Here is a 27,997-nt window from a genome sequence, read left to right as displayed (position 1 = left end):
GCTCAGTCTAGAATTTTTACTTTCAGTTCTCTGACCTTCTGATAAGAGATTGAATCTTTTATTGTATGAGAGATTTTCCATCTGCTTTAGCTGGGCCAAAATACCACATCTTTTCCCAAGCCAGGATGCTAAGTTGGTGGGGTTTTCTTCTGAAAATATGAGCCTTCAATTACTAAGAATTTCAAAATATGCAAATGATAAATGAGATGTCCTGAATGTATGTGTGAAAAAAATATGTTAATAGATATTATTCCCTCCAGATAAAATCATCTGATATGCTATAAATCTGTCCACAGGTACATGAAGGTGGTAGAAGCTTTGCCAACATATGGAGTTCATTACTATGGAGTAAAGGTTAGTGAATGCCCATAGATAACGTGATTGCTTAGCTTCTTATGTGTGATTACATTCCTATAGGAGTAGCTTGGTGATTCAGTGCTCTTCTATCAGTATTAAAGCCCCCCATTTTTCAACCTCCATAGTTTTTTCTTCCATCCATATTCTTAGAAATTGTTCCCAGAGAGCAGCAAAGCTTTATGTGCTACAGAAAACAGAAAGGAATCTTTGTAAAACCTTCTGTAATCCTACCTGGAGCTAAATTCATATCAGCTTAATTAAACTGGATCTCACTTTTACATCCAAAGCTGTTAATGGTTTCCCCAGAGACATTTCTAATCAAAATTACAAAAAAAACCCAACAACATAGAAAAGACTCCTTCCAAGTGGCAAGTGATTAGTGGGTGTGTACTTGGGAGTGCAGAAATGCTAGGAAGTATTTTTGGTGAGTGATGGAAATACATCACTTATTCTTGTTTGTAGAGCAGACCCTGAGCCAAAGAGTTTTGTGCAGAAGAGCTCAGCAGAGATGATGTCTCCTTACCTTGGGTCATGGCCATGACTGTGGTACCTGAGAAGCTGATGTTTCGTGCTGTTCTCTCCTCCTGTGGCTGTCCATGCCTGATTCTAATGGATGTAGTTACTGGCCACAGTTTGTTTCTTTCTGTCCCATATCCTTCCCCCCTCACAGCCATTCCTGCAACAAGTGACACCCCTTTGTTTCAGCAGCACTGTTGCTTTTGTGTCCACTTGGTACCAGCACCACCACAGTTTCTTGCCTCTGCCTGAAAAAATGGGAAGAAAGCTTCAGTGTTCACTCCAGCAATCCACTTCACATCAGTTTGTTTGCAAAAAATGTCCTTGTTCTGTACCTACTCATACTTGTCACAGAATTAATTGGGCTGTAATCTTGGAATTGCTTAATTCTTAAGTAGCTCTTGGTTATGTAGACATCTATTTTTCAGGATAAACAAGGGATCCCGTGGTGGCTTGGAATAAGTTACAAAGGAATAGGCCAGTACGACTTGCAAGACAAAGTTAAGCCCAGAAAAGTAAGTTTTTTGCATCTAATTCTTTTCTTGGGGTGACGTGGATGCTGTTGCATGTCAGATTAGACTTTTTTTAAGCTGTTGCTTATTAGACTCGTCAGCAAAAGACCAGGTGTTGGAGGCAGAAGGAGAAATCTGCTGGCACCGAGGAAGTAAAGTTCTTCTCTCATAGATAGTGGAAACTCCCTTTGGGAGCTTTGGCTTGTGTCTCTTCTTGATCTTGGTGGTCTCAGGACAGTTTGGACAGAAATTCTGGCAGGCTCCAGGGAGATAACTACAGAAGTATGAAGCACTTTGGTTTCTGCAAGTCTCAAACTACAGGCCTTGTACTCAAGCAGTGTTTTCACTTGGCGTTCATAGGTTGTTTTTTTTTTGCATGAAGTGATAAAGAGATCCACTGATATCTATGAAATATGAGGGGAACTGTGTGAAATTGCAGGCCTGTTGAGGCAACTGTGTGTTTCCATGATGCAGTGGATTGTCAGGAGGGGTTGAGAGTAGATGCCAAATACTGGCGGTCGTTCTCTTTTTCCACCCCCCTACTCCCCACCCGTCTCCTGCAGAGTGAACTCTGCCAACAACCTCCCTTGTTGTTTAAACAGGGCAGAGGGTCCTGTATTGCACTGCTGGCTCCCTCACAGCCCCCCTCAGCCAGTCCTAGCAGGCTCTTCTGCCAGCTGCCTTGGAAACCCATCATGCAGCCCTGGAAACCCATCATGCAGCCCAAGCACACGATGTGTTGGGAGCTCACCCAGTCTTGTAGCCACACACATCTCCCTGCAACAGGACTGATGGTCTTTGAAAACCCCCTTGGCTGGGGGGAAGAACCAGGATTGCATCTGCAGGGGCCATGAAGTTGAGTTGGGTGTCTGTATGGTTTCTTTCTGGTCATGCCTTTGTTGGAACATCTAAGCTGAGAGGAGATGGAGACCTGGAGTTTTGCTGTTCTCCTTTCCCGGGAATGATCTGGGCAGAAGTTCACATGAAGCATGTGTGCTTCTTGCCAGGGAATTTTACATTTGCAAACTGATATTGTTTAGTGTATTTGTGCCAAAAAACACATCTCAACAAAACTTCCTTGTTGAGAGTAATTCCCCTGCAAGCTCTCAACTTGATCTTCTCTTTTTCCAGAGCAGGCTACGACTTGGTTTCTTTTGGTATATTTATGTACCTGTGTGTCCAAGGTTGAATTCACATGTCCTTTGCTGTATTAAGTAGAGCACTTGGTTTAGCCCCAGGTCTCTTTCATGGTGCCTGTTCTAAAATGACAGTGACATAAGAAGTTGTCTAGAAAATAAAGTCAACGTTGATGCAGCAATTGGTCATCAGAAGAGAACACCAAAGAGCTCTTCTTGCTCTTGAGCAGTTCTGAGTTTTTAGGCAATATCTACAAGATTTTCTGGTCAGGTCAAACATGGATCATTCTCTATCCCAGATGTCCAGCTGTGACCAGCAAGGCTGTCCAAGAAAATGCAGCCTGCCTGGGTAGGAGCATTGCTTCGCCAAGCAGTTTTTATGCTTGTGGGATTTCAGTTTGCAACATCAATCAGGCAGATTAAGAAACATTTTTAAGGTCAGCAGGGCCCAGATACCAAGTCACAGCCTACTACAGTTAGTTACAGTTGGCTTTGAACACAGCAGGAGTTGTGTTTAAGAAAAATAAAAATAAAACAACAAAGGTCACTTCTGCAGTAGAAACGTTACAGTCAAAATTATAATAGTAGTCTGCTTTACTGTAATTATAATTAACCAATAGAGGATTAAAAGGGAAGGTGGGAGAGAGGAGTCTAAATGCAGAGGGAAGGCTTAGTGCCAGTAAGCTGATGGAAAACATGTGGAGGGATGTGGCTGTAGTATCCTTATGGATTTGTCTGGTGTTAAGAGGAGGGGACAAAAATTACTTAAGCCACAGCTTGTACTGAGTCATGACTACTTTTAACATGTGGCTAAATATGCAAACAATTTCTTCATATAAAAAGTGTTTCTGGGTTTGAAATACAAAATGCACATGTGATGTGGTCTATGGAAGTTATTGGAATCAGATTGCTCTGGAGGGGGAAAGCAGATGCTGGGTGTAAAGAAGCAGCCACTTTCAGACTTGGTTTTGAAGTTGAAATGTTGAGCTACTGCAGTTCATTTCAGTGTAGCTATAGCCTTGCTGCCCATGAAGTGGCAGGAAGAAGTTTCCCTTTAACCAGTATTGTTGGTTGTTCATATTTATGAATGTATCAGAATAAATTTCAGAGAGAGGAGAGTCTGCATAGTTTGCCTGAATCTCCTAGTCAGCAAGCACAGTCCATTCTGAAGCAGCAGGCAAGAGGAGAGCAGGCATGGAAACTATGCCTGTCCTTTGGAGCAGAGGTCCTGGTTTTGTTGGATTTAGCAGAATTTTCTTGCTTTGCTTTCCAGAATGGAGCCAAACTTAAAACTGCCATATGCTGGTGTTATCCTGCTGTTTATACTGTGGATCAAAAGTGCTTTTGTGTTTATCCCTAACCATCTGGGAAAGAGCATCCTTATTGTGCTCCAGTTAGTGATGTTTAAATATACGTGCAGCTGATTAACTCAGTACAAGGGAAAGGGTGAGTCTAAGTCTAATGAAGACCAAGCTGACCTTCCCTGATTTTAAAGATCCAGATGATCTCTGGATGTGCAAACCTCTGTGATACTGGCTGCAGTGGGGAAGCTGCTGAGTTTCTGGTGGGAGGTTTTGAGCAGGAACTGGTACCTGTGCTTCAGTTGAGTTCCCACCAGTGGGTTTTATTCTGCTCCCTGTGTCTTTTCTGCAATGCTAATGGCTGTCAGATGTAGCTGCATTTCTGTAATGTGTTCATCATAGGCATCTGGTAAGATAGTAAGAGCCAATTCCATATTTAGAATATTTTTAAAAATAATAATAAAAATAGAATATATATCAAATTAATTGCACCCATTAATGCAGTGTCAATTAAATCCCAACAAATATAACCTCCCTCCTCAACAAGTGAAATCTTTTGCTTTTATTGAAGTAGGTCTTTAGGCAAAGAGACCTAAATATGAGCCTTGGAGCACAGTGGGTTTGCCAAGATTTTGTTGTTGGATCAACACTGTTGCATGAAGTCCAAGGCTGAGAACTCATCACAGGAAACAACTTGCATGACAGACCTGAGTGAAGCAACCTCCAGATCTGTATCACCCAGCCTTGACAGGGCATGCACATGTGCCATCAGTCATCTATGAGGGGGTCATGTGGTGCTGGAGAGGACAGTGTGTAATTCAAGGCTGGACCAGGAGAACCTGCTGTGGCTGTCCGACTGTGTAAAGCTAGCTGGGGAGGTTTGAGGCTGCCTATTACTATTTTGCTGGTTGAGCCAGGGTGGTTTGGAAAAGGGAGTTGTGTTGCTGTAAGTCACTCCTGAAAGCTGGTATTGCTCTAGAAATGGGTTCCAGTGAAGTGAGCCTGTGTCCTACCCCTCACCCAGGACTGCGAGCTGATGGGCACCGAGGGAAGAGCACTGTGCTTCAGTGCTGTGATAGGCTGAACATGGAGAAGGATTTTCTGTGTCACTTAGGAAAATTGTAGATAAAAGCAGTGGCTCCACGCTGGCTGGAGGTTACACTGAGCTCGGTTGATGATAATCCTGAAGTTTCACAGGGCATAAAAAGACTGGGTTTGGCAACTCTTGTTCAGAGTTCAGCTCAGACCTGGGATTAACTCTGCAGTCCTGCTGCTTTGCAAACGTATTCCCCTTTCTGCTGCACTGAATGCTGAGAGAGATGCCTCCTGCTTGCTGTGGGGTGGCATGCCAAGATCCTGTCCCTGGTCTCCTCTAAATCACTTAGGAAAGGCATAAAGCAGGTCCCAGGACTTCATATGCCATTTCAAGTCAGAATATATCTCCCTTTTATCTCTTCTCAGTGGTGAGATAAACAATGCCTCGCCTTGTTTATGGAGCGTGTTTTAGGGTATGAGTTGAGTTTATTCTGCGTTCAGCCAATACGTGGTGATCCTCTGAGGGATGGGAATTTGAGAAGGCAGCTCGCTGGCTTTTTGACTTGCTCTCCCACTTCATTGTGTTTCTGTGGGCGACTCCCTGGTGATAAATGAACTATAATGTCTGAAGAAAAGAACTAATCTTGCTGTGGTATTGTTTCAAATCTACAGGAATTTAGATTCTAATGCTAGTTGTCTTGAATACATTATGTTCTCAGAAGTGCTTTTCTTAGAGCAGACTAGTTTTGAAATGGGTAATATTTATTATATTTTTCTTCTAATTCAACATATACTAAGAGCTGATGCTGAAAGTTTTCCCTTGCAGAGCATTCACTTAATGTAAATTTGCTGTCCTGCTTTGCTGAATGGTTCAGAACACAAGGGCATTTGTTCAGGCTTCTCAGCAGGCAGATCTAATTAGGCAGAGATTTCTTCTATGGTGTTTACTTCTCACCAAGTAGAAGGCATTGTTTTAGACAGTAGATACTAAGCTTGCATAATTATTTAAAATAAACATAGAGCTGTTATGAGACTGCCCTGAAATTGTTCCTTCCAGATGTGCTGAAACTTGTTTCGACGTCACTTGCTCCAAACATGGGCGTTTTGGGACAGTTTAGTGCCACAATATATTTGATCCTTGTTCATGCCAATGCTAGTGAGAATCAAGCAAGGATGGATTATAATGCATTAGAAAAAAGAGGTTGAAGAGGTTTTTAGAGGAACAGCTTAATATGCAAGAGATGAAGGATGCCTCCAGGTGAACTCTGACAATTGATGCTGAAACAGGTGGGAGCTGTCTGCTTCCTTCTCTCAGAAGTTGCTGCAGGTGGGCAGTTTGGCCCTCCTGCCGTCTCCTCAAATGGCTCCCTCCTCGGCCAGGTACAGCAATTTAAAACAAAAATATTTCAGTAGAAGGTAGCGTGCCAGACAGCAAACTGCTGCAGAGGGGCTGAAATGCAGCCCTTCTTCCAGCATTGCCAGCAGGGTGGTAATTTCCTTCATCAGGGAGGGGTGCATTCCTGTGGGCAGAAATCTTTTATGTTTCCTTGGTTTGAATTGCCAGATTTGTCTGGAGATTGCTGTTCCCAGCCAGCTCCTGGGATGCTGGTTGCTTAACCTCCTTGCAGGCACGAGGTGCTTTGAAATTACTTCCCGAGGGAAAGGCTGCTGCAAACACATGGTTTTGCACTTCCCTGCTGACCTTAACCAATGATCCCTCGGTTGGCAATTCAGAGATCTGAATAATTTAGCTCTTGGTCAGAATTTGCCATCAATCTTTGAACTATCCTGGGTGCAGCCCTGGCACGTGTTGTGCCCAGAGCTGGTGCTTGGTCACACAACCCCTCCAACCAGCTCTTCTCTAGATTTTTTCACCCCATTGCAATTGTTTTTAAAACAAAATGCATCAGGTTGATAGGAATGCTAAGCTAAGGGCCCCTGAGCAGCCCTCTTGCACATCTCTCAGGGCAAAGGATCTGCCAGCTCCTGCCTGTGATCCTGATGGGGCCGTTTTTCCATGCCAGTGAGCTCCTGCTGTCAGGCCCAGACAAACTTGCATTTTATTCAAAACTGGATGCAAGATCAGCCAGGTAAAAAACCAGCTGCTTCTTTTATTAAGGTGTCTCACTGCTTAAACAGTCTGTGTCTGCTTTGTGTCTTATTAGACTACAATTACAGCTCTTTTTGTATGGGAAAGAGGGTTAGGATGGTGATATCTTTGTTCAGTGTTCTTTAGTATCTCAATGGGAATCACTGTAGAATTGCAGAAAGCTTGAACTCCTGGGCTGGCAAAAGCAACAGCTGGTGGTAGGAGTCAGGTTGGTGCACAGAGGTGCCTGGGAAAGGAGGTGTGATCAGGCAGCTTTGCACTTCTGCCTTCTCCAAAAAGACCCAGAAAACTTTGACCAGGTGAAATTCTGCCTGTAGGGTGGGACAAGCAGCACCTGATATGCTCAATGGGAGGAGTTTTCAGGAGCTTAAGGATCTGGCAACCTAAATGGTGGGAAGGCTATTAAGAAAACATTCATTAGCTCAGGTGGACCTAATCATCTGGTTAAAGGGAACATACATTGCAAAACTTCCACAAAAAACATTTTAATTATTCCTAATTGTTCTTCCAGCCCTCAAAAACCAGTTTCAGATTTCCAGATCTTTTTTTACAACTCTTTTGTCTTTTAATATGCATGTAGTTTAGGTAAGATTGAAATTAGGAACGATGTAGAAACATGTCTGTGCAGAGTTAGGGTGTATTTGAAGGGAGCAGGAAAACTAGTACAGTGGCAATTTCCTGAGTATTGCCTTTTGACCACAATTTAGGCAAATTTTATTTGAAGGAGTGCTTATAGAATTTCATTTGGAAGGAGTGCTTATAGAATTTCATTTGGTTTACTTGGGTGTATTCTTTATTACTTTTTTGTCCTTGCTTGTTTTGAGAGTTTTTCTTTCCTCTTGTCTTTGAGAATCCAGACATGTTAGGCAGAAACTCATTAACACATTCATTCATGATTATTTTAAGTGCACCTATATAAATATTTGTAGTCCCAAACTTACTCTGAAGCTACTCATATCATCAGTGGTGTTTTTGTTTTTTTTTTTTTAGGGGCCAGACTGTAGAAGTTTGTCAGAGGAGCTGACTGCTAAGAGCTTATATTGTTCTAAAGTGAAATAGATTAAGGACAGGGCACTTTTCAGTCCATACGTGTCCTGTGTATAGAATTCCAAATGTCTCCTGCAGCGGAGGAGGGGGCTGGAGTTTGGGGAAGGAGGAAAATTACTGTGCTGAGCTACCGGGCTGCAAATGCTTCGGGCGCCCGTCAGCTCCATTTTGGGCTGGGATAGACCTCACAGGGTGGGGAGGAAATGGGGCAAAGCTCTACCCACATCCTGAGGCAATTCCGCGTCGGTTTCCTTGCAACTGCAAAGGCTGGTTGCTGCTTTTTTGTTTGGTTTTTTTTTTTCCTTCACACAGATGGTCAGGCATGCATCTCACCTGGGGGCTGGATTTGCACAGGGAAATCTTCCTCATGGAAGGTCCGGGTGGACCTTCGGGATGCTGGTGGGTCCCTTTTCCTGGGCAGCTGCCTGTTGTCCCCCTGCCAGATGTGCCCCTCCTGACCCCTCGCGGGGTGCCCCTTTCTCCCGCAGCCCTCGGGAATGCCCAGCGCGTCCGGTGGGGAAAACCCCAGAGGAAGTGATGAAGGGGACGGGGACTCATCCCTCGCAGGCGATAAGAGGCAGCGAGGCGGCTTGGTTTTTTGTTTTTGTTTTGCTGTGAGGTTTTGGTGTGTTTTCTTTTCCCCTCCAGAGGTCACGTCTGAAGCACGCCCATCGCTTTTTTACGAGCGTGGGAGCCGGGAACGCGGCGCGATGCTTCTGGTCGAACCTGTTGCCTCTCGGGTGTGACTCAGTCCGAGGGGCCGGGACTGGGCTGGACTGGGCTGGGCTGGGGGTCCGGCCGCTGCCGCAGCCCCCCGGCCGCACTGGCTCCAGCCTCAGCCCTCGGGGGGCTCCAAGGGCTGCAGCCCCGCGCTGGGAACCCTCCTTGGCGCTCTCCTCGGGTCGCTGCTGCCTTTATCGGAGGGGAAGGGCGGGCCGGGGCGGGGTGAGCTCGGCGTGTGTCAGCGGCGGGAGGCGAAGCCGGCACAAGCTGCGGGCGGCGGGCAGGGATGGGAGGGATGGGAAGGCGGCCGCCTCCTCTTGCTCTGCTCCGCTCATGTCGCCCCTGACGCCTTCCCGAGGGGCCGGAGGGAAGGGGCCGGTGTTGCCGGGAGGTGAGTGCGGGATCTGGGGGCTGCCGGGGCCGTGCCGGGGGGCCCGGTGTGGTGGAGCCCCCGCGGGTGCTGTTGCTCTACGTCCTGACATGCTGCCTTGAGCTGCTTGCTTTTCAGTTCTTTAATTATTTTTTTTTAAATATATTTAAAAGTTCAACGCCGAGTTACAAAGAGGGCACTTCTGAAAGTAGCGTGACTGGACAGGGCGCCTTTAACAGAAAGATAAACTTACTGAAGCAGCGGAGTCAAACTTCCGCAGGCTTTTCGAGAGTGACTTATTAGTTCAAGTAAGTGACATTTCCCCTTGCTGCAGTTTTTATACAGCAGGATCTAATAATAAATGGTAGTACTAGAAAGGAAAGCTTTAACTAAACAGAGGAAAAGGTCACTGAGAGAGCCAGAATTTTCTCCACAAACACGTGCTCTGGGTTATGCTTCATTTACGATCCATGTTAAGAATGTTTCAAGTGAAGCACACCTGAACAGGTACTCTTTTTCTTTTTTTCTTTTTTTTTTTTACAAAATTTTAAGTTCTTCCATAGTCAGAGCACAGCATGTTGGGTTCTGGCAGAGGTCAGCAGGAATGTCATTTGTGCTGGGGACTTCTGGTGTGGTGGCTGCAGCCTTGGTTGCTTTTGAAAAGCTCCTGTGGGGAGGGAGAGGGTCAATGGAATGGCCGAGGTGTCTCGGTGAGGTGTTGCAGGCGGATTTCTCCCCGTTAATGCTGGTCCTGCCTGCCCATCCTGGATGGAAGTACCTCAGGTACCTCCGCATGGACTCTAGCTCCAGGAAGGAGCTGGCTGTAAAGTACAGCATGTGCTGCTGCACCTCTGCAGCCCATCATCCTCAGGTGACGTCCTTGGGGACACCCGTACGGGTCTCTGTGCACCCGCACACCTGGCACTGCTGCTGAGGAGGCAGGAAGTTCTGCTGCAGGAACCCACACCAAGGAGCTGGGGAACAGCTCAGCCAGAGCTGGGCTGAGAAGATGCAGCCCCTGATGGGTCACCCCCAGAGGGTGGCTAATGCTGGTGCAAAGGGAGAGCAGATTAATCTGAAATACTGATCCCATGGGTGCAGCTGCCAAGCTCTGGGTGACTTTGATCTCTTCTCCCAGCTGGCACTTGGCAGGAAATCTGTGGTTTCCTCACAGAAGTGTGCTCTGTGGGATAGCTTCCTCCTGTAGCTGCTCCTTCTCAGTACATCTTGCACCCCTGATCCAGAGTGTCATGCTGAGTCTCTCACCCAGTGTCTTCAGAAGAGAAGGACCTTGGTTTTCCCCAAGCTGCTGCTGTTCTTCAGGGATTTTATGACTGAGCAAAGGGACTATTGTTTATGCAGTTACTTTGTACAGAGAATTTTGCATTTAATCAGAGGAAAAAGAACTTTAGCTGCCCTCCCAAGATCTTTGTGAGCGTCTAGCAGTGAAATGAAATGTGCCATTGATGGAAACAGATGTCATCACAGGCAAAATCCTTAATCTGAAATGCATCGTCTGTAGAGTGTGAAATTACTTGAGGGGCATCTTGTATATTTCTATTTAGGTGCTTATTGTAATTGATGTTAATATTCTTACTGCTGAGTCCATGCCGTAGCTGAAGATACACAGGAACTGTAATTTGCTGGAATTATATGACCTTGGGGGGAGAAGACTGGTGGTTCCTGGAGTGACAATGTTTTGCTTCTCTCTCCCAATTCTCCTAGCTATTTCAATGGAAGCAGCTGGAAAATCTCTATTTCCGTGAAAAGAAATTTGCTGTGGAAGTTCATGATCCCCGCAGGTAAGGCTGGGAGAGGCAGCTGTAGCAGTGGGATGAATCTGTACCCAGAGTGGGGATTTGTCATCTCTTGTTAACAGATGGGAATGGGAGGTGCCTCCGAGTCCAACACAGACCTGAACTGACTCTGGGCTTGGCAGTACTGAGCCTGTGGTGTGGTGTTATGGAGGGAAGGTCACAATTGTAGTGAAGCAACCTGGAGCAGCTGCTGATGTGTTACAGCTCTGGCTGTCCTTCTCTCAAGTTGCCTGTGATGTCCACTGAGAAAGGTCTTGGAGCAGAGAGAAGATTATTTGCCATGGCCATGTTTGCTCACTTTACAAAACCCTTCCCCGAGAGGCTGCTGTAATGTGCCAGTTCAGCAGGAGACCTGGGAGCACAGCCTGCAGAACTCAGAAATTACTTTCTTGCTCACCTTCTGCCCTCCCTTGCCTTGGCAGCAATGCTCCCTGCTCTGAGCTTGAGCCTCCAGGGGTCTGAAGAAGCACTGCCAGTTAGAATGGCAGCTCACCCCCAGGCTGCTCCCTGTGCCTTCCCCTCAAGATCCCTCCCAAGAAGAAAGAGCTTTTGCCCGGGCTGAATTTGTGACTCTGCCTTCCATTCTGTTGCCAACCTTTCTATCTCTGGCACAGGACTGCTGTGCCTCTCAGCTGGGCCAGGAGGAGCTGAAAGTTGCCCTGCTGATCCCCCCAGGTCCCCCATCCTGCCTGATTGCTCCTTTCAGTGTCCCATGGCCGTCTGCTCACCCTTTCTAGGTTTACAGCATACCCAACCATGTGGCTCAGCAACACACTTGCGCTGCTGAACTAAAGGCACAGAAGTTGCTGCTGCTCTGTGTTGCAAAGCTCAACCAGGAGGGGCTTTAATTTTAACTTTATAAAACAAAGGGAAAGTTAGGAAGGAGGAAAGGCAGCAGCACCAGGTGGTGGGAAGAAGGAAATCAGAGTATTCACGTCTCTCAAATAAAGGCTGAGCCTTGTCTGGTTGAGAGAGAGGCATGTTGGACTTTAAACTTCAAAGACCTCTCTTGAAATTGCATTTCTTTTCACCTCCTCAGAATTTCAGTGTCGAGAAGGACCTTTGGTCAGAGTGGACTGGTAGTGCAAACCTGGTATGCAAACACTTCCCTGATCAAATCCATCTGGGTGATGGCCATCAGTCAACACCAGTTTTACTTGGACAGAAAGCAGAGCAAAGTAAGTTGTAAGACATTTTACTGTAGGCATAAGCTTCAACACCTTTCCTGTATGTCCCTCAGTGTATTGTTGCCCCACATACAAACTAGTCTCCAGAGAAGAAATACAAATTGTTTTCCTCAGCTTTTTGAGCAGGCTATTAGTGACAGCATTGTTATTTGATCTGTTTTAGCCTGCTTGCAATTAAGGGCTATGGACATATAATCACAGATGAGGGAATTCCCACATCTGGCAGTTTAATCTGCTTTTTCTTTTGTCTCCTCATGTTCACGTTTAACACTGTGCAAACAGTAGAGATTTTGAGTTGGGAGGTGGTTTAGGCTTTGGGGGTAGAGGAATGCCAGGCTAGCCCTGTGCACCATGAGCTCCTGCATGATGCTGTTGCTTTAGCTCTTAGTTTTGTGGGAGATGAAGTGTGAAATGTCATCTTCTGTGACCCTGTGCTCTGAAGTTTACTAGAGGTAACTCAGTGAGGCTGGATTATTGATTTTTGATTTTTAAACTCCTTCAGGCAAAAATTCCTTCAGCAAGAAGTTTGGATGATATTGCCATGGATCTGACAGAGATGGGAACACCGAAAATTTCAAAGCTAGTGACTTTGGAGGCAAAGAACCAACTTATTATGGCCAGCAATGGCAGTTTGATCTCATCAGGTAATACTTTGTGTAAATGCCTGGTAGTGAAGTACAGTGGGACTTGGGTATGTTAAAAGTGAAGGTGAGGCTAGCTGACCATAAATTCTGTGACATGTGAATGTACACATTTAAATAGGTATCTGAAACAGTAACATCAAATGTATGATCTGCTGTTCCCCCTCATAACAAAATAAGGAAATAAATAGGCTAGGTAGATAAGCACCCATATACTGTTGGTCCATGAATAATTTTATATCAGCCTCATTAAAGTCTGAGGGAAATTTGACCCAGGGTAACTTTAAGCACCTGTACTGGGATTTGAATTGCCTTGAGCTTCCTGAAAACTGAACAGAGAAGTTAAATGCTTCCAAATAAAGCTCAGCTCTGGAGTGGACTTTAGATCTTTCCTTGAACTACGGAGGAGGGGGAGAAGCAGAGGGGTAAAAGCCTGGCTGCCACACTTAAGTGCCTCGAGGTGAAGCCTGTCTGGAGTGCAAAGTCAAACCTGAAATATCAAGTGTATCACAGACATCTCTAGTGCATTGATTTATATTCTGGGTGGTGGGGTTTTTGGGGTGTGTACTTGGAGCTTATCATGCAACTATATACACTGAAAAAGTGCAGATTTCTTAAAAAGCTGTTTGCTTAATGACACAAGAGCTGAATGTTACACGTGTTGCTTAGCTGGGCTGGACTGCTTTGGGGACATCTCCACTTACCTGATCAGAAAAAACTGGCTTTTACCTGCAAATCTTCTGATACAGAGAATGTATTTTTTCAGGCTCTCAGGATTCAGAGGTCAGTGAAGAACAAAAGAAGGAGAAAATTATGGAACTAAAGAAAAAAGAGAAACTCCTTCAGGAAAAACTGCTTCAGAAGGTTGAGGAGCTGAAGAAAATCTGCCTGCGAGAGGCGGTGAGAACAGCACCTTTTGGTAGGGTTGGGGCAGGTGAAAGCCCTTCTAGACCTTCATGTGGAGCCCTCTCTGTTCCCAGGAGCTGACAGGCAAGATGCCCAAGGAGTATCCTCTAAGCACTGGAGAGGAACCTCCCCAGGTTAGGAGACGTGTTGGCACAGCCTTCAAGCTGGATGACAACCTGCTCCCCAGTGAAGAGGTGAGCACTGCAGATTGTTTTCACAGCAGAGGTGGGGTGGCCAGACTGGTGGCCAAAGCCACTTGTAAATAATCCAACTCTTTCCTGATTAAAAGGAGGCAGCCAGGACAGTCACTTGCACAGGCTGGGAAATGTGGATGGTTATCACCCTGATTTCAGCCATGTTGCAATGAAATGACCAGAAAGTTGGGCATTTCAAAAGCCCTTAAAATCCCCTGATTTGGCCATGCTGCTTGAATTTTAATGGACATTTTGCTGCCAACTGGGGAAGAGCAGGTGCCTAGTTCCATTTGGCAAGCCACGGCTGTAAGCTTTTCTTGAGCATTGATTTGTGTCTGGTTGGGGTTGTTGTGTTTGAACCCAGAAGGTGGCAGGAGTGTGCACTGTCCCCCTTGCAAAATCACCTGTCTGTGAGCATAGCTGCGTGACAGGTGACAGTAGGAGGAGATTTATCTTTGGTTCAATTCAAATTCCACCTAAGTAAAAGCTCTGTACATTGCTCAAGAAGAAAATATGAACTTTACTGGCAGAGACTGACTTGGGAGATGTGGCAATTCAGATAACGCAGTTTCTGGATGCATACCATTCCCCCTCATGCCTCTTGAGATTCAATAACAAGCTGTATCATCCAAATAATAAGTAGGTGTTGGGCACTTTGCATCTGTCTTTCACCAAAAACCAGCTGCCCGGGCTTACAGGACTGGAGCATGTCTGCAGCAACTGATATTTTGAGACAACTTAAATGCTGTTGCAACAAAAGCCTACTGAACAGATTAATAATGTGTTACTCTGTAGCATCTTCTGTTGGAGCCCCTCAATTAAAGCCTCCAGCTCCCTCTTACATAGGTATGGTGATTTCAATTTCTAGTTCTGTTTTCTGTAAAGCAGAAAGAGTTTTTTTTGAACAGACATTTTCAAGCTTGGGCTTGGAGCAGGAGGTTTAAAAGCCTGGCTTGTGTAACAGAAGAGTCTACACGTGAATTTAGGTGCCTGTTTTACTTCACACAGGCTTGAGAACTTTGGACCTTTCTCAAGAGATCTCATAATGTTACACTTGTCAGAGAAAAAGGATGTGTAAGGATTTCATATGCTTAGATTGTCTTGAGTATGACCTTTGGTATTTCTGTGTTTTATGGTCAAGATTTCACTTAATTACCACAAAAATAGATCTTCTAACTAATAGCCTTTGTTGTGACTATTTCTACCCAGAGTACAAGCAAATAACTCACTTGTCTCACAAATTTTCAGGATCCTGCTTTGCAGGACTTGGAGAGCAATTTTATCATACAGCAAAAGCTGGTGGAAGCTGCAAAGAAACTTGCCAGTGAGCCAGACCTCTGCAAAAATGTGAAGAAGAAAAGAAAGCAAGAGTATGCTGAGGCTGTAAAAAAGCTGCAAGAGATAGAAAATTCCATAAATGAGTATAGAATCAAGTGTGGCAAAAAACCAACCCAGAAATCAACTATTATCCTACCAGGTAAACAAGAGAATTCCCTGGATTCTGATGAAAACATGACCAAAAAAAAAGTTATTTGGCTCAATTACAAATTTTGTTTATATATCCACTACATGATTTTTATCTTCTCCAAGGTATTAAGTAAGAAAAAAAGAGATGCAATTGCTGCATCTGATAAAAGAAGAGCAGTGCTTATAGGCTGAGGGGAAAATAAGCTGCAGTTTTGGGAACAAGTGGAGACATGTTCCAGCACCAGGTAGACCAAAGGTGTTATACATAGAAAGGCAGGAGCATCTCAGCCAAAACTGGTGTGCTGGCTGAGCTGTTGGTGTTTGGGGTGCTGTTGTGTGTCTAACCTGCTACATGCAGAATCTCTCTCCCAGCCTTTCCACAACTCTGGAGTTCTAGCAAAACTAGTGTGTGAGTTTTTCTACACAATAGAGAAAATATGGATCAAAGGCTTTGTTTCTTGACTAAAAACTGCTGATTACCAGGAAGACATAAGTGAAGTTAAAGAGTTTGTGAATGCAAACAGTGGCATGCAGATTTTTGACCAAATGCATTTGCCAGTGATGAGCACAGTGGAAGAAGACACCCTTGGCCCCTCCATTCTGAAGGTGTGACTTTCCTAAGGGAGTTGAGAGTCTTGGAAACTTTCTGGTATCCAAGCCAATTGAAGGAGTCTGGGGGTAGTAAAAGCTCATAGGTAGTGCAAGTGGTTAATGATTTTAGAACAGTTTTAGGTGGTAAACAGTTTTAGTTTTACTTCTCCTCTCTGTTGAAAATATATATGGATGATTGTTAATGTTTAATTGATTTTTCCGTCCATTTGTCCCAAAGGAAATATTACTTTGTGAGCTTAGTGGTGTGTTCCCTGTCAATTGCACTGTGGGAAAGAAAATGCCAGATTTTTCTGTGAGTTATATTGATACCCCCTCACTGACCCCTGAGAAGAAACCTCTTGCCAAAACATGTTTTCCCTGGAGGAGATCCTTCTGTGCCCTGCTGGGGAAACCTTTACTGTGTCTCATTCCTACTGAGAGCTTGGTTTGGATTCTTCCCCAGCACAAACCACAGCAGCACTGGCCTATCCATCATCATGAAGTGCTTATTCTGAAAGGTTGATGATCACTGTTTAATGTGACCCAGCTGATTGGCAAAGATGAGTAAAACATCTGTTTTGCCAGTCCCTTGCTCACTGATCTGGATGCTAATTGTGAGAGGTTCTGTGTTACCTGGGACACGTGGTGGAAGCTGCTGAAGGCCAGTGAGCAGCAAGAGCCCCATGAGGCAGCATCCCTGCACAGTCAGCCTTGGTGGTTGCAGGTGGTTTTTTGTTTTGTTGTGCAAACAAGCAACTTAAGAGTTGGTCCTTACATATTTAGCCCATCATTTTGCAACATGTGATAGGTAACATCCTTGTTTGCTGTCTGAAAAGGGGACACAGCCAGAAAGGACTGGACTCTGTGTCTTGGAGGGTCTCCCTTCCCGCAGGTAGGGACTGTAAGACAGCAACTACCTAGCAAGCAATGAGTTAGCTGCTTTCCCTTCCAGTCCATGACTCCTGCAATACAGTATCTATTTGTTTGCACTACCTGAAGCAGCACTGATATCTGCTACAATAACTGATTTTATGTGTTTCTGGTTTCACCACTGCTGACTGTACTCTCAGGCTCAGGGTGCAGGTTTCAGAAAGCTGAGCATTGATGAGTCACCGTGGCTGGGAATTTGGGGAATGACTTGTTGGAAATGACGTGTTAAATGGTAACATTGATTTATTGAATCAAACCATAGCTATTTTCATCACAGCACCCCAGGGGTGGGAGGTGAAGGATGTACTGAACTGTCTCCTGCTCTCCATGTTCCACTCTCCCTTTCCTTGCCTTCCTCTCTAGTCCAGTTTCTTCCACAGTTGCAGTGACTTGCAAAGATGTAGGACTAAATTCAGAGCTCCCCCATATGTCAGCACTGCAGACCCTACATGAATCCAGCAGTGTAGCTTTAGACTGGCTTTTTTTTTTTAATCCTAGGTAGGCTTTCTTCCTCCTTGCACTGGGCCCAGTTCCCTATTTCAACTCCAGGTGGTCAAATTAATGTGAATAGGCTCCCCTGAAGCTTTTTCCCAGTGTGAGTTGCAAGCAGAGCTGCAGCCCATCCTCGGTGGTCTGACAAGTCCCCTCAGGCCAGGGGCCAGCCCTGACGTTCTGCTGTTCTTGAAAAGATGCTCTATTTGCTGAAATTTTGTAACCAGACCTTTCCTTGCAGCAAAGCATGACAGCAAGGGAGCAATGTACGTTGCATGGGCTCATAATGAGTGGTGGAGGAAGCAAGTCACATAGAAAGTGGCTGTCACCATCTTTTGTTGCTTCTTTTCCCTTGTGCGTGGATGTTCATACAGACTTTTAAACCCAACAGTGCTGTGTCTTGCCAGAGTCGGCCTAGGAACAGATTTTTCTCTGGGTTGATTATCTCTGGTGCTGCTTTTTATCACCACTCTGACTTCTCTGCCACTGCTGGTCTGTTCTAAACCTTAGCAAGGACGGGCTGTTCCTGAATGAGCAGGATTGTGTAATATCAAGGTGAGAGGAGAGGCAGGTGCAGTAAAAGCACTTTGAATAAATAACAGAACATTAAATAAAAAAATTTGCAATGTCCATACAACAGCTACTGCTCTGTGTGTTGGAAGAACTTCCTTTAACTTGATTGAAATTGAGCACAATTATTCTGGATTGGTATTAATTTAATTGAAGCAGAATTGTATGCTTATGAAATATTGAAAAGCTTATGCCAAATTTCAAAAGGCATTTCATGCCTACCTGGTGGGATTTCAGGTGTAGCTAGAGGAGATTAAATGCTGGCAGCCAAGGTCTACATGTCTGTGTAGGCTCCCATTGAAGCACCAAAACATCCTGGGAGATCTGTTGGGAGTTGAGTGGAAAACACCTTTGTAAAACCTGGCCCGATTCCTGCTGCAGTTAAAAAATAATCTCCTTTGATAATTCTGTAGGTAGCTTGCTGAACTGCAGTGAGCGTGACTAGGTAATGAAATACTCCGAAGCAGGACTGTCTTCAGGCTGTTAAGGGCTAAAGCACACAGGGTGCAGCTGTGTAGCAAGTAGCAGCTGGCTCTGAAACTGTAGAAAATAAACAGTATGTGAAATTTGGGATTGAATGTTGGGTCTCCTGTGCCTAAAGTGCTTGTTTTCATTCCTAGATGATATAATTCCATCTGAGAGCAGCTCCCTGTCCGATACAACCACCTATGATGACGGTATGTTGCTTATCCTTTTCTTCCTGTGAAGTGTGCCCACTCAGAGACATTCCTCTGACTGAATGTCCTTTAGCTGCTATTTTGGTGGCTTTCGCTGACAATTAATTTCATAGCGAAGGAAAAAAGAGCTTAATCAGGAACGTCTTTGCTCCTAATGGGTTAGTTATGGAAAGTTTCTGCTCTGTGAGCTGGTCTGAGTTGTCATTAGAGAAGGTGGTTGGTTTTAACATGACCAACCTGTGAGCAGAAAGCTTTGAATTTCAAACAAGCCTTCATCCCTAGGACCTGGACAGAGGTGGATGAGAGGCTGGAGGAGTTATGAGCTGGGAGGATTTGCCCAGCCCCTCTGTCCTCTCATCTACTATAAAACTTAAAAAAAAATGAAAAAGAAAAAAAAGAAAAAAAAAAAAAAGAGTAGAATAGACACAGATATTAATGATCTGTTTATGTGTATCTGTTACCTAGTGAGCTTGCATCTTGCCTGGGTATGGTGTTTGCTCAGCTTACTCATTTCACACACACACCCACAGACACACACATTCACACCCTGTTCCACAAGGTGGAAAGGACCTGGCTTGCCTCTCCCTTAAACTGGATAATCATCATTTGGGGACAAACATTATCTAAATTATTACTCACTTTTCAGTTAGGGCCTGATTCTGATCTCACTTTGTCCCACTTTTAGACTAATATAATCCATCTAGTGCTTTAAAATGGAGTTACACCCGATTCCTGCTTGTACACCCAGAATTAGAGCCAGGGCTTTGGCTTCTGGAAGTGTTCTCTGTGATGCTTGTCCTGCATTTATATGTATTAGTTGGAGTTTCCTCTTGGCTCTGATGGGACCTGGGTTGTGCCCTAAGCAAAGGGAGAACAGGGATCAAATCAGCGTCTTCCCAGTTGCCTTCAACCAAATTAGGCTGTCAGTTGTCTTTGCTCATTCAGTTGCTTTTGAAGTCACTCCCTTTCAGGTTGTATTTCATAACTAATTCTTAAAATGTCATTTTCAAGTAAGGAGCTGGAAGGTGAGGGAGAGGAAGTGGCTTTTGCTGAGCTTGTCTGCTTGGCTCTGGGAGGGATCGTGCTGCAAGCAGGTGTTTTCCCAAGGAAGTTCCACTTTGAGATCTGGCACAGCCCCAACCTGTCTGTAATCTCTGTAGGAGCTGGTGCTGCTGAGATCTGTACGAGCCTCCCCAGTGTCCTGTCTGTGTGGAGGAGAGCTCAGTGCAGGCAGGAGAACCTTTCTAGATTCACAGCTTCGATGCTTGTCTCTGTAGCTCCAAATGTTTCTGCTTGTGGGCCACAGATTTAAATACAGGGCAAAACTCTCAAGGATTTTGCTAACAAATTAAATATTCCTTTCCAACAGTCAGTGAATCACTTCCAGTGCCAGCACAGAGACCCAGCTCTGTGCAGCTTTCTCCAAGGCTTCCTCCACCAAAGTCCCTCGGAGTGGAGAGAATTCATTTCAGAAAGTCATCCATGAATGAGCAGCTTTTGGAAACCAGACACTCCAGGTAGGGCCTGTCTTGCTGCTGCAGTGCTCTCTGCCTTGCTGGCATGAGCTCCATCTTGCTCCTGCTGAGGCCTCTCTTGCTGCAAGCACTCCAGCAGAGCCTGCTGCCTCCACACTCCTCTGCAGTTGCAGGATTTGGTGATGGGAGCTAAATTCCCTGTGAAGTTACAAGTGTGCAAGTGTGTATAAGTAGTTGTCATGGTCTCTGAAATCATAGGGTGGTGTAGTCTTTGTGAAGAGGTTCTAAATATGTGAGAAATTTGATCACAAGAGCTGCATTCAAGGAATCACTTGTGCCCACCAGTACTGTCACCCTTTGCTCCCTTTCTGTGAGCATTTTTCAATGTTATTTAAATGACTTGGGTTTTTTTCTGATGGCTTCAGGTATCACCAAAACATAGCTACCATCATTAGTGTAATCTGCAGCAACTGCCTGAGGTTCTCAAATGTATCCAGGGGATTTGGGCAGTTTCTGAGCTAGAAGAACAGTTCCGTGGAGTGCCTCAATAGCAACAGCTCTGCTGATGGTTGTGACCATGTTATATGGGTCTGATCTGGTGCTAGTTGGACTGTTTGGCTGTCATGTGCTTAATTTAAAAAACTGATTCCTTTGCTGCTTTGTTGGCTGCTCTGTCTCTTCTGCTTCATACTTCTGTCCTTTGGCAGCAGCTTTTCCTACTGGCCATCCTGTGAGGACCTCCCTTGAACCACAAGAGAAGGGCTTAAACTGTTCTTCCTGTTTAACAGCCCTGTTCTTTATAAGGGGAAGGACGTCCAGTTATGCCCTTACCTGTGTTTTTTCTGCCCTTTGGGATGTTTCTTCAAGGCTTAGGGGGTGCCCGTGTTCTGTGTACTGCGACTTCCGTGTCCACTCTAACTGGGGTTGTCTCCTTTGTTACAGGGACCCACTCTCGACTCACAGCAGTCCCTACCGGACACTGGACCGGCCACCCCAGCCCCCCGGGGGAAGGAGCATGCCCACAACCCCAGTGCTCACACGCAATGCCTACAGCAGCAGCCACCTACAGTAAGAGGGCTTTGTTTTAAGTGCCATGTCCATCTCAGGCAGCAGCAGAATAAAAGCGAACGATGTAAAGAGGGCAGAAGGCCCATTGCAGTGTAGCTCTCCCTACAGCAGGGTCAGGCTCTCACAATGTCTTGTCTGGATATTGGAGGCACAAGGTTAATATCAGCTGTGATCTTCTGGCATGGTCCTGCACCAGCTTGGTGACACGAGGCTTCATGTGAGCACCAGCCCTCTCTGGGCACATAGCAGCACACATAAATGGGTGTCTGTAAAATCAGGAGTGAGATGGAAGCTGGCACACAACTATTGCCTATCTGATCATGAAAGACTGTAGGAGAGGTCATTTCCAAGTTAGGTGCCTATAAAAGCTTTAATAAGTAATGTAAGTAATGCTTGTTCAAAAAGTTTCTGTAAAATACTTGTAAGATAGTCAGAATTTATTTTACGTTTCCTTTGTAGCCTCATTTTCTAACAAAGTGACTTTATGAAACTGTACTGTCCATCAGCTGGTGGTGTCCCCAGAAAAACTTGTCGATGAGCTGACAGGTGTCTACTGTGGGTTACATTCTTAGAAGCCTCCTGAAAAGTAGGATAGAGATCCCAATTAATGCCTGTTCAATGGGAAAAGAGCTACAATATGAGCTCACCTGTGTTATTAGACAACTGAGAATCCATGCTGGGGAAGCAGAGATGCTATGAATCTTAAAATGTTGTCAAAGGTCATGGTTGATTTGGCTGGGGTAATGCAGCCTTGAGGGACAGAGCCACAGGAAACCCATCTTATGTTCTGCCCCTTGCTCAGTGACTTGTGTTGCTTTTACCTACTTTAAAAACTGAGAGAGCTCTCCTGCAAATCATTACAGAATGTGAGTTTGTGAGCTTTGGTGCATGTATCCCTGTCACAGATTAACCTTGCTCACCATGATGGATTTTCATATGAGAGATCTTTTCCTGTTGCAGCAAATCTAGATTTCAGCCAAGCTGCTTTTCTTGCACTGCAGATCCCCTGTGTGGAAAGAAAAGACCTGAGTTTGTCTTGTGCTTTGGCCAGGGAGGCAGCATGCCTGAGTTGCCCATCCAAGCTCTCTCCAGCTCTGTGTGTTTCATGTGACTATTTTTAACTGACCACCATCATGTTTCAGGCCAGATGTCTCCCCGCACCATTGCCGGCAGCGCAGCGGGAGCCTGGAATCCCAAACCCACCTGCTGGCCCAGCCCCCCGCTGACAAGGCAGCCTTCACCCTCTCCAAGTCCCAGCGGAGCAGCAGCACCGAGATCCTCGATGATGGATCATCCTACACTAGCCAGTCAAGTGCAGAGTATTACTGTGTGACACCCACTCCCAATCCATATTATACTACTCAGACACTCGACAACAGGACCAGGGGCCGAAGGCGGTCGAAGAAACAGAACATTTCTGCTGCAAGTTCAGGAAGCATGCCAAACCTTGCCCAGAAGGATGTCCGCAATGGTGTCTACCACAAAAGTCAGGAGCAGCCTTCCTCTAGTTACTATATTTCTGGATATTCCCCGTACACGGAGTCTGACATTTGTTACAACGGAGGATACGTTTATGAGAGTGACACAGAGGGACAGTACAGTGTCAACCCTTCCTACCGCTCGTCGGCACATTACGGATACGACCGTTACAGGGAGTTCAGGTCTTACCATGAGGATGAAGTGGACAGGGTACCACACAACCCATACGCAACCCTGAGGCTTCCAAGGAAGCAAGTTGCTAAAACGGAGCATATAACCAAAAACATTCACAAGGCCTTAGTTGCAGAGCATCTCCGTGGTTGGTACCAGCGTGCCTCCAGTCAAAAGGAACAGGGTCACAGCCTGCAGGCAGGCTTTGAGTCTGACAGAGGGTCTCAAAGGAGTTTGGGCTTTGCTGGTCTGCAGGTGCCGTGCTCTCCTACCAGTCGGGTGTCATCTTTCTCCTCAGGTAATGTCTTCTTCTATGCCAAGCGTTTTTTAAGTCCCTGCTGTGCATCAAATTCTGCTTCCCAGCTTCCTCAGTGAAGTCAGGAGAGTAGAAGTAAGGCTGCAGGTCTGTCCTGAGGGGGAGAGGAGGAACTGAACAGGATCTTGTTGTTTCATGCTTGGGAAGACAGACTTGCCTGTTGCCTTCTCCTGTGGGTAAAACTGCCTCTTACTCTCTGTACGTGCAGGAGTCCCAAGAATACAAAAACACATGTGAGTTTCAAACAGGTGTTTGCCTTCCAAAATAGGGTACAGAGTGCATCACTGACCAGGTCAGAAAGTCTCTTTAAAGAGGCTCCCCAACTCCAAACCACTGCCCACAAAGTGCTTTCCTCCCTGCGGGGCTTGTAAATCATATTTTGTGTTTGCATTGTCTGCTTGTGTGCCCTGCAGAAACCCATAGAGATGGCTAATGAGAATTACCTTACTTGTCTCCGCTGATTTAGCCGGATAAATATCTAATTCACTCTTACATGTTTTAATTCCAGCCTCTTCTGCAAACGCTGCTGGGAACTGGCGAAACCCACTTGTACTGGGACTTTCAGACTACGATACATTGTCTCATTCCTCTTACGCCAGCTGTTACGGGAATGTTTATGGAAACCTTCCTTTGCAGAGCAGGTGAGTACAGTGTATCAAGATTTTCTACCCTTCCTCCTGCATTTCACAGGCTGTGTTAAAACTTCTGGGAACATCAGCTGATTTCAAAGGTCCAGGATGAAGATTAATTATTACTTTGTCTTTGCGAGAGCAAGTCTTCTCTGTGCGGAGCAGATCAGCTGCCCCAGCACTAACTGTGCCAGGGATATTCCAGGAAGGGGGAAGAAGACGTAGTGGAGGGTGAACTCATCTCCTGTGCAGCGTTTTCCTCTAGTTGATGCTGGGCCATGGAAGACCTTGCACTGCCTGGCAGCTGGGATGCTCACAGCAGAGTTGTAGGGAGAGGCCCCACTGACCCTGGTCCCTCTCTCCCCAGCAGCAGTCTGGCAGGACACAGTCCTGTTGTGTTTATGAATCTGTTGTGCTTGTGCTGCTAAACTTGTGGAAAAACAAGGAAAGGAACCCCTTTCTAGCCTCATGTCTTGAGTGCTGGTGTTCAAAGGTGACAGCACATCTGCTACCTGGCACCTGGCTTGTCCCAGGAACCAGGCAGGATGTGCTGCTGCTGCCAGAGCTGCCCTGCTCGTGGGGGTTCTCCTGAGCACTGCAGGGAGCCCAGTGGCTGCTCTGTCCTTGCAGAAATTCCTGCGGTGTTCTCACTGCTTCTGCTGAGTGTTTCAGTCTCTTTTCCCCACTATTTAACTCCAGCTGTTACCAGGGAGAGCAGAGACGACCTGTCCAGGGGAGTGGCTCTGCCCCCACAAACACCACCGTGTTTAAGTACACTTGCACTAAGTGTGTAGTAAGTACCTCACGTTTGTGGCTCCTGCTTCATGGGTTGCAGCTTGCTCTTGCTGCTAGGCTGACTTGTTTGAAATTACTGAAATTTTAATTGTTGTTTTTTAATTATTTTTTTTGGTAACTAAATGGAAGTGTAAGAAAAGATATAAAAGCTTCTGCTAGATCCTTGTTTTTAAGCTAAATGCTGTGGGATTTTTTTATTGCAGTGTTTTGAAAGATCTACAGTAACAGGTTCTACTAAATTCTTAACTTCCTATGATTGGGCATTGGAAACTGCTTATTTCGTCAGCTTTTTCTAGATGAGGTTTATTAGCTATTAATTTTCCATTTTGTGAATCACTTGTCTGATTGTTCATCTGTTTTATTTTCTAATTTAATGTGATTTTAGCAAATGAGCAATCAATGCACCCTACAGTCTTGACAATTTTGAGCAGCTGAGATCCCATTGCACACAATTTGACTAATGACAGCATGAAAACTGGGTTTGTGTTTGGATCCTAATTACTCTGGTGTGAACTCACAGTAACCAAGCTCTGAGCCCGGGGGGGGGGGTTGCATGAATTTGTTCAGTACTTGGGGGTCTGGGGAAAACCCTCAGCTCTGGCTGGTCCCTGATGCCATGTCTCTCTTGCAGAGCGTACACAGAGACAAGCCAGCTGGGTGGTGATGATGAGAGCCACTTGGAAGAGGACTTGCACAGCAATGAGCAGAGGTTGTTCTGGCACGAGGATTCAAAGCCTGGGACGCTGGTGTAGACCACCTGCAGCCCCACCTCTGCACCCTGGTGTGCCTTGCACAGGAGGCTGTGACCCCAAGGCAGAGCCTGGGTGGGACTTCCAAATCCGACAAGAAAAGGAAGCAGGCTGTTTTGCTGGGAAAGGTTGAATTCAGCATCAAGAAGGACTGCAGCAGAATGACAAAGTCTTACCATGAATGGTGTTCCTTTCCAAATCCAGGTAGCCTACACGAGCAAGGGCAAGCCACAGCTTAATCTATGATGAGATGCAGCACTTGGTTGAAGTATTTATATTTAACAAGCACTTTTTTGGAAGATTGGAAGGTTGTGAAGGCAAACCTCAGAGGAGAAAAAATTTTAAAAAATGTGAAAAGGAGACTCTTATGGAAAAAACAGGAATTCTAGGAGCACAATTCTGATGTCTGAAAGAAGAAGAAATTAAAATTTATTCTGCCGTGGCTTATGATGACCTGGAAGGACTTTCATAAGCTTATGAAGGATGGAGACTGTGTGTGTGAGTGAGGCAAAGGGTGACTTAATCAGTATTGGAACATTACTTGAAGGAAGGCTGGATAATTTTTTTTTTTTTTTTTTAATTATTATGGAGGTTTGAATGAGCTTATCCTTTTTTTGGGGTGTTGTTAAGAGTGTTTGTTAGCACCAGAGGCAAGTTCTGGAAAGAAAAGAATTTGCTGACACAATGTGTCGTGTAAAACTATAGGCAGCTGTGGATTTTGGAAACAGAAGCAGTAAACGTTGAACTCTCTTTTCCATGATAAAGTGTAACTAATAACCTCCCATTGAATGACCTTTCCATGGTACAACTTCACTGTGAGGAGGAGTAGACAAATTTTCACAGTGGCTGCACGGTGTGCCCTGCTCACGGGGTGACAGTGATGGTTGGCTCTGCCACAGTGAGTCGAGGATCCGCAGTGGGGAGCTCCAGTGATCCCACGGTGAACATTCCAGTGCAAGGGCCAGTATTTTAAGGTGGCTGCAAACACAAACAGCCAAGTGGGTGCCTTAAAATGAGGGGCATTAGGATCGTACCGCGCATCATCTCACCTGCCAGGTGCGTTGCAGAGTCACCAGGAGGCAGAACAAAACCATTGGTGTAGGAAACAAGTGTGACTGCAGACTTGGTCTGAGAGGGACAAACCTACCTCATGTCATCCACCCGTAGGAACAAATTGGCATGGGTTATCCTGCCTGTTTCCCAGTGGCTCCTTTGCATATGGTAAAATTCTCTGGTTTCTCAGCTGTACTGTGCTTCAGGATCCCATAAATGGTGCTCTTGTTTTCTTTTATACAAAGGATTAGTTACTCCTTGTTCATATTGTGAATAGAAGAGTTTCTGACAAACTTTTTTGATGTTTTTTACCAATATCCAGAGCATGTAATATATACAGAAGGACACACTTGTTAAGCTGGTACTTAGTCATTTGTATTATTAGAGTCGCGATTTGGAATTAAACAAACAAAAAATAAAAAATAACTTATTTCCTTGGTTTTGCATATTTGTATAGCCTTCTAGAAATGCGAAAGCTCTTTTTTGCTTATTCTTTTACTACTACTTCTGAATTTTTTAGACCTATTATTTTGTATAGGTCAATAAACTAAAAAGTGTGCTTACCAAACTACTTCAGCATTCCTCCTGTTTCTACTCGAGCGCTTGGAAGGGCACAGCGTGTGTTTGGTTCAGTTAAAGTATGAGAGAGTAAATCACCATGGTTTGGTTTCTTCTGGCCTGCTGTGTTGGGTTGGGTGCAGCGGGTCAGTGGCCTCAGCTGGGGGCAGCTTGGCCCAGGGCAATTCAGACCCTCCCAAAACACATCTGTAAGTCTGAATTTCTTCTGATTCAAGGGGAGGGAGGAGGCACCAGTTGGGTGCCTTTGCAGGGGCCTCTCTGGCAGAGCTGTCCCACAGGAGCTGAGCTGGGCTCATGCAGCATACCTGGGGGAGGATTGCTCTCCCTGGAGCTGCTGCCCAGCCTCAGCTCAGCAGTGATGCATAGACACATGACCTTGTGTTTCTGGAAGTGCTTCTTCCCTTCTCAGACACCCACCTTTCTGGCAGAGCAACTTGGCTTCTAGATGTGCAATTGCTCTTGCGCCCTGGTCACAAAGCAGTTGAGGCTATTCAGTCTCACTTTTCTCTCTTCACACTTATTGTTAATTTTGTACTTTTTGTGGCATCCATAAGCTTCACCACTGAATTTTATACTTGTTTCCAGGTTGCTGGTGAAAACAGGTATTGACAAGAACTTGCAGATTTGCCCACTAAAAATACCCCCATGTCTTCTCCATTTATCCATGTAGTTTTTGAGGTTTGTCACTTCACAAGCTCTTCGTTTGTTGAATCTTGCTGCTGTTACAAACCATTGGTGTTTTGAGCAGGAAGCTGAGTGGTACCAAGTCCAATACCTCACCCAGAACTAATGGCATTATTGCAGGCTGGTTCATGTTTATCAGCTCTCAAAGCTTTTCATTTCAAAAAAGAAATGAAGTGTGGAACAAGGTCTGTGGCCTAGTTGAAGTGCTGTTCACATTCCTTTAATGCTGTAGCCATTGAAGTTTGTCTTGGCTTTTCCGTTGCTGTTCAGGATTTAGCTCAGTTTAACAGATCCGTGTTGGCACGGTGCTGCCACTCAGCCTGGCCTCCCAGCCTGCATGGATGGGACCAGGACAGTCTTACTTGCCCTTAGACATTAGGAAGAAGTTCTTCACCGTGAGAGTGGTGAGACCCTGGAACA

General features: G+C 45.4%; 1 protein-coding gene across 3 annotated transcripts in view; it reads left to right on the top strand.

Annotated features, from left to right (window-relative positions):
• FRMD4B (FERM domain containing 4B) overlaps nucleotides 1–26,885 on the top strand; it is a 94,900-nt gene extending 68,015 nt beyond the window's left edge. For 2 of the 3 annotated variants that reach the window (XM_051627632.1, XM_051627634.1), the window contains 14 exons: nucleotides 297–354; nucleotides 1,302–1,388; nucleotides 10,833–10,909; nucleotides 11,964–12,102; nucleotides 12,614–12,755; nucleotides 13,519–13,652; nucleotides 13,733–13,852; nucleotides 15,101–15,329; nucleotides 18,523–18,579; nucleotides 19,949–20,096; nucleotides 20,997–21,122; nucleotides 22,265–23,070; nucleotides 23,597–23,729; nucleotides 24,417–25,234. In XM_051627632.1, the coding sequence (XP_051483592.1) occupies nucleotides 297–354; nucleotides 1,302–1,388; nucleotides 10,833–10,909; nucleotides 11,964–12,102; nucleotides 12,614–12,755; nucleotides 13,519–13,652; nucleotides 13,733–13,852; nucleotides 15,101–15,329; nucleotides 18,523–18,579; nucleotides 19,949–20,096; nucleotides 20,997–21,122; nucleotides 22,265–23,070; nucleotides 23,597–23,729; nucleotides 24,417–24,600 (2,440 nt within the window). In that variant the 3' untranslated portion in view covers nucleotides 24,601–25,234. Of the gene's footprint in view, nucleotides 1–296; nucleotides 355–1,301; nucleotides 1,389–10,832; nucleotides 10,910–11,963; nucleotides 12,103–12,613; nucleotides 12,756–13,518; nucleotides 13,653–13,732; nucleotides 13,853–15,100; nucleotides 15,330–18,522; nucleotides 18,580–19,948; nucleotides 20,097–20,996; nucleotides 21,123–22,264; nucleotides 23,071–23,596; nucleotides 23,730–24,416 lie in introns of all 3 variants that reach the window. The other variant, XM_051627633.1, reaches the window with a different exon arrangement.
• Nucleotides 26,886–27,997: the final 1,112 nt, after the last annotated feature.

The sequence above is a fragment of the Apus apus genome, chromosome 9 (assembly GCF_020740795.1).
Source record: "Apus apus isolate bApuApu2 chromosome 9, bApuApu2.pri.cur, whole genome shotgun sequence".
In the NCBI taxonomy this organism is placed as follows: domain Eukaryota; kingdom Metazoa; phylum Chordata; class Aves; order Apodiformes; family Apodidae; genus Apus; species Apus apus.
Note: the sequence above shows the minus strand (reverse complement) of the source record. Positions and strands in the feature narration are given on the sequence as shown.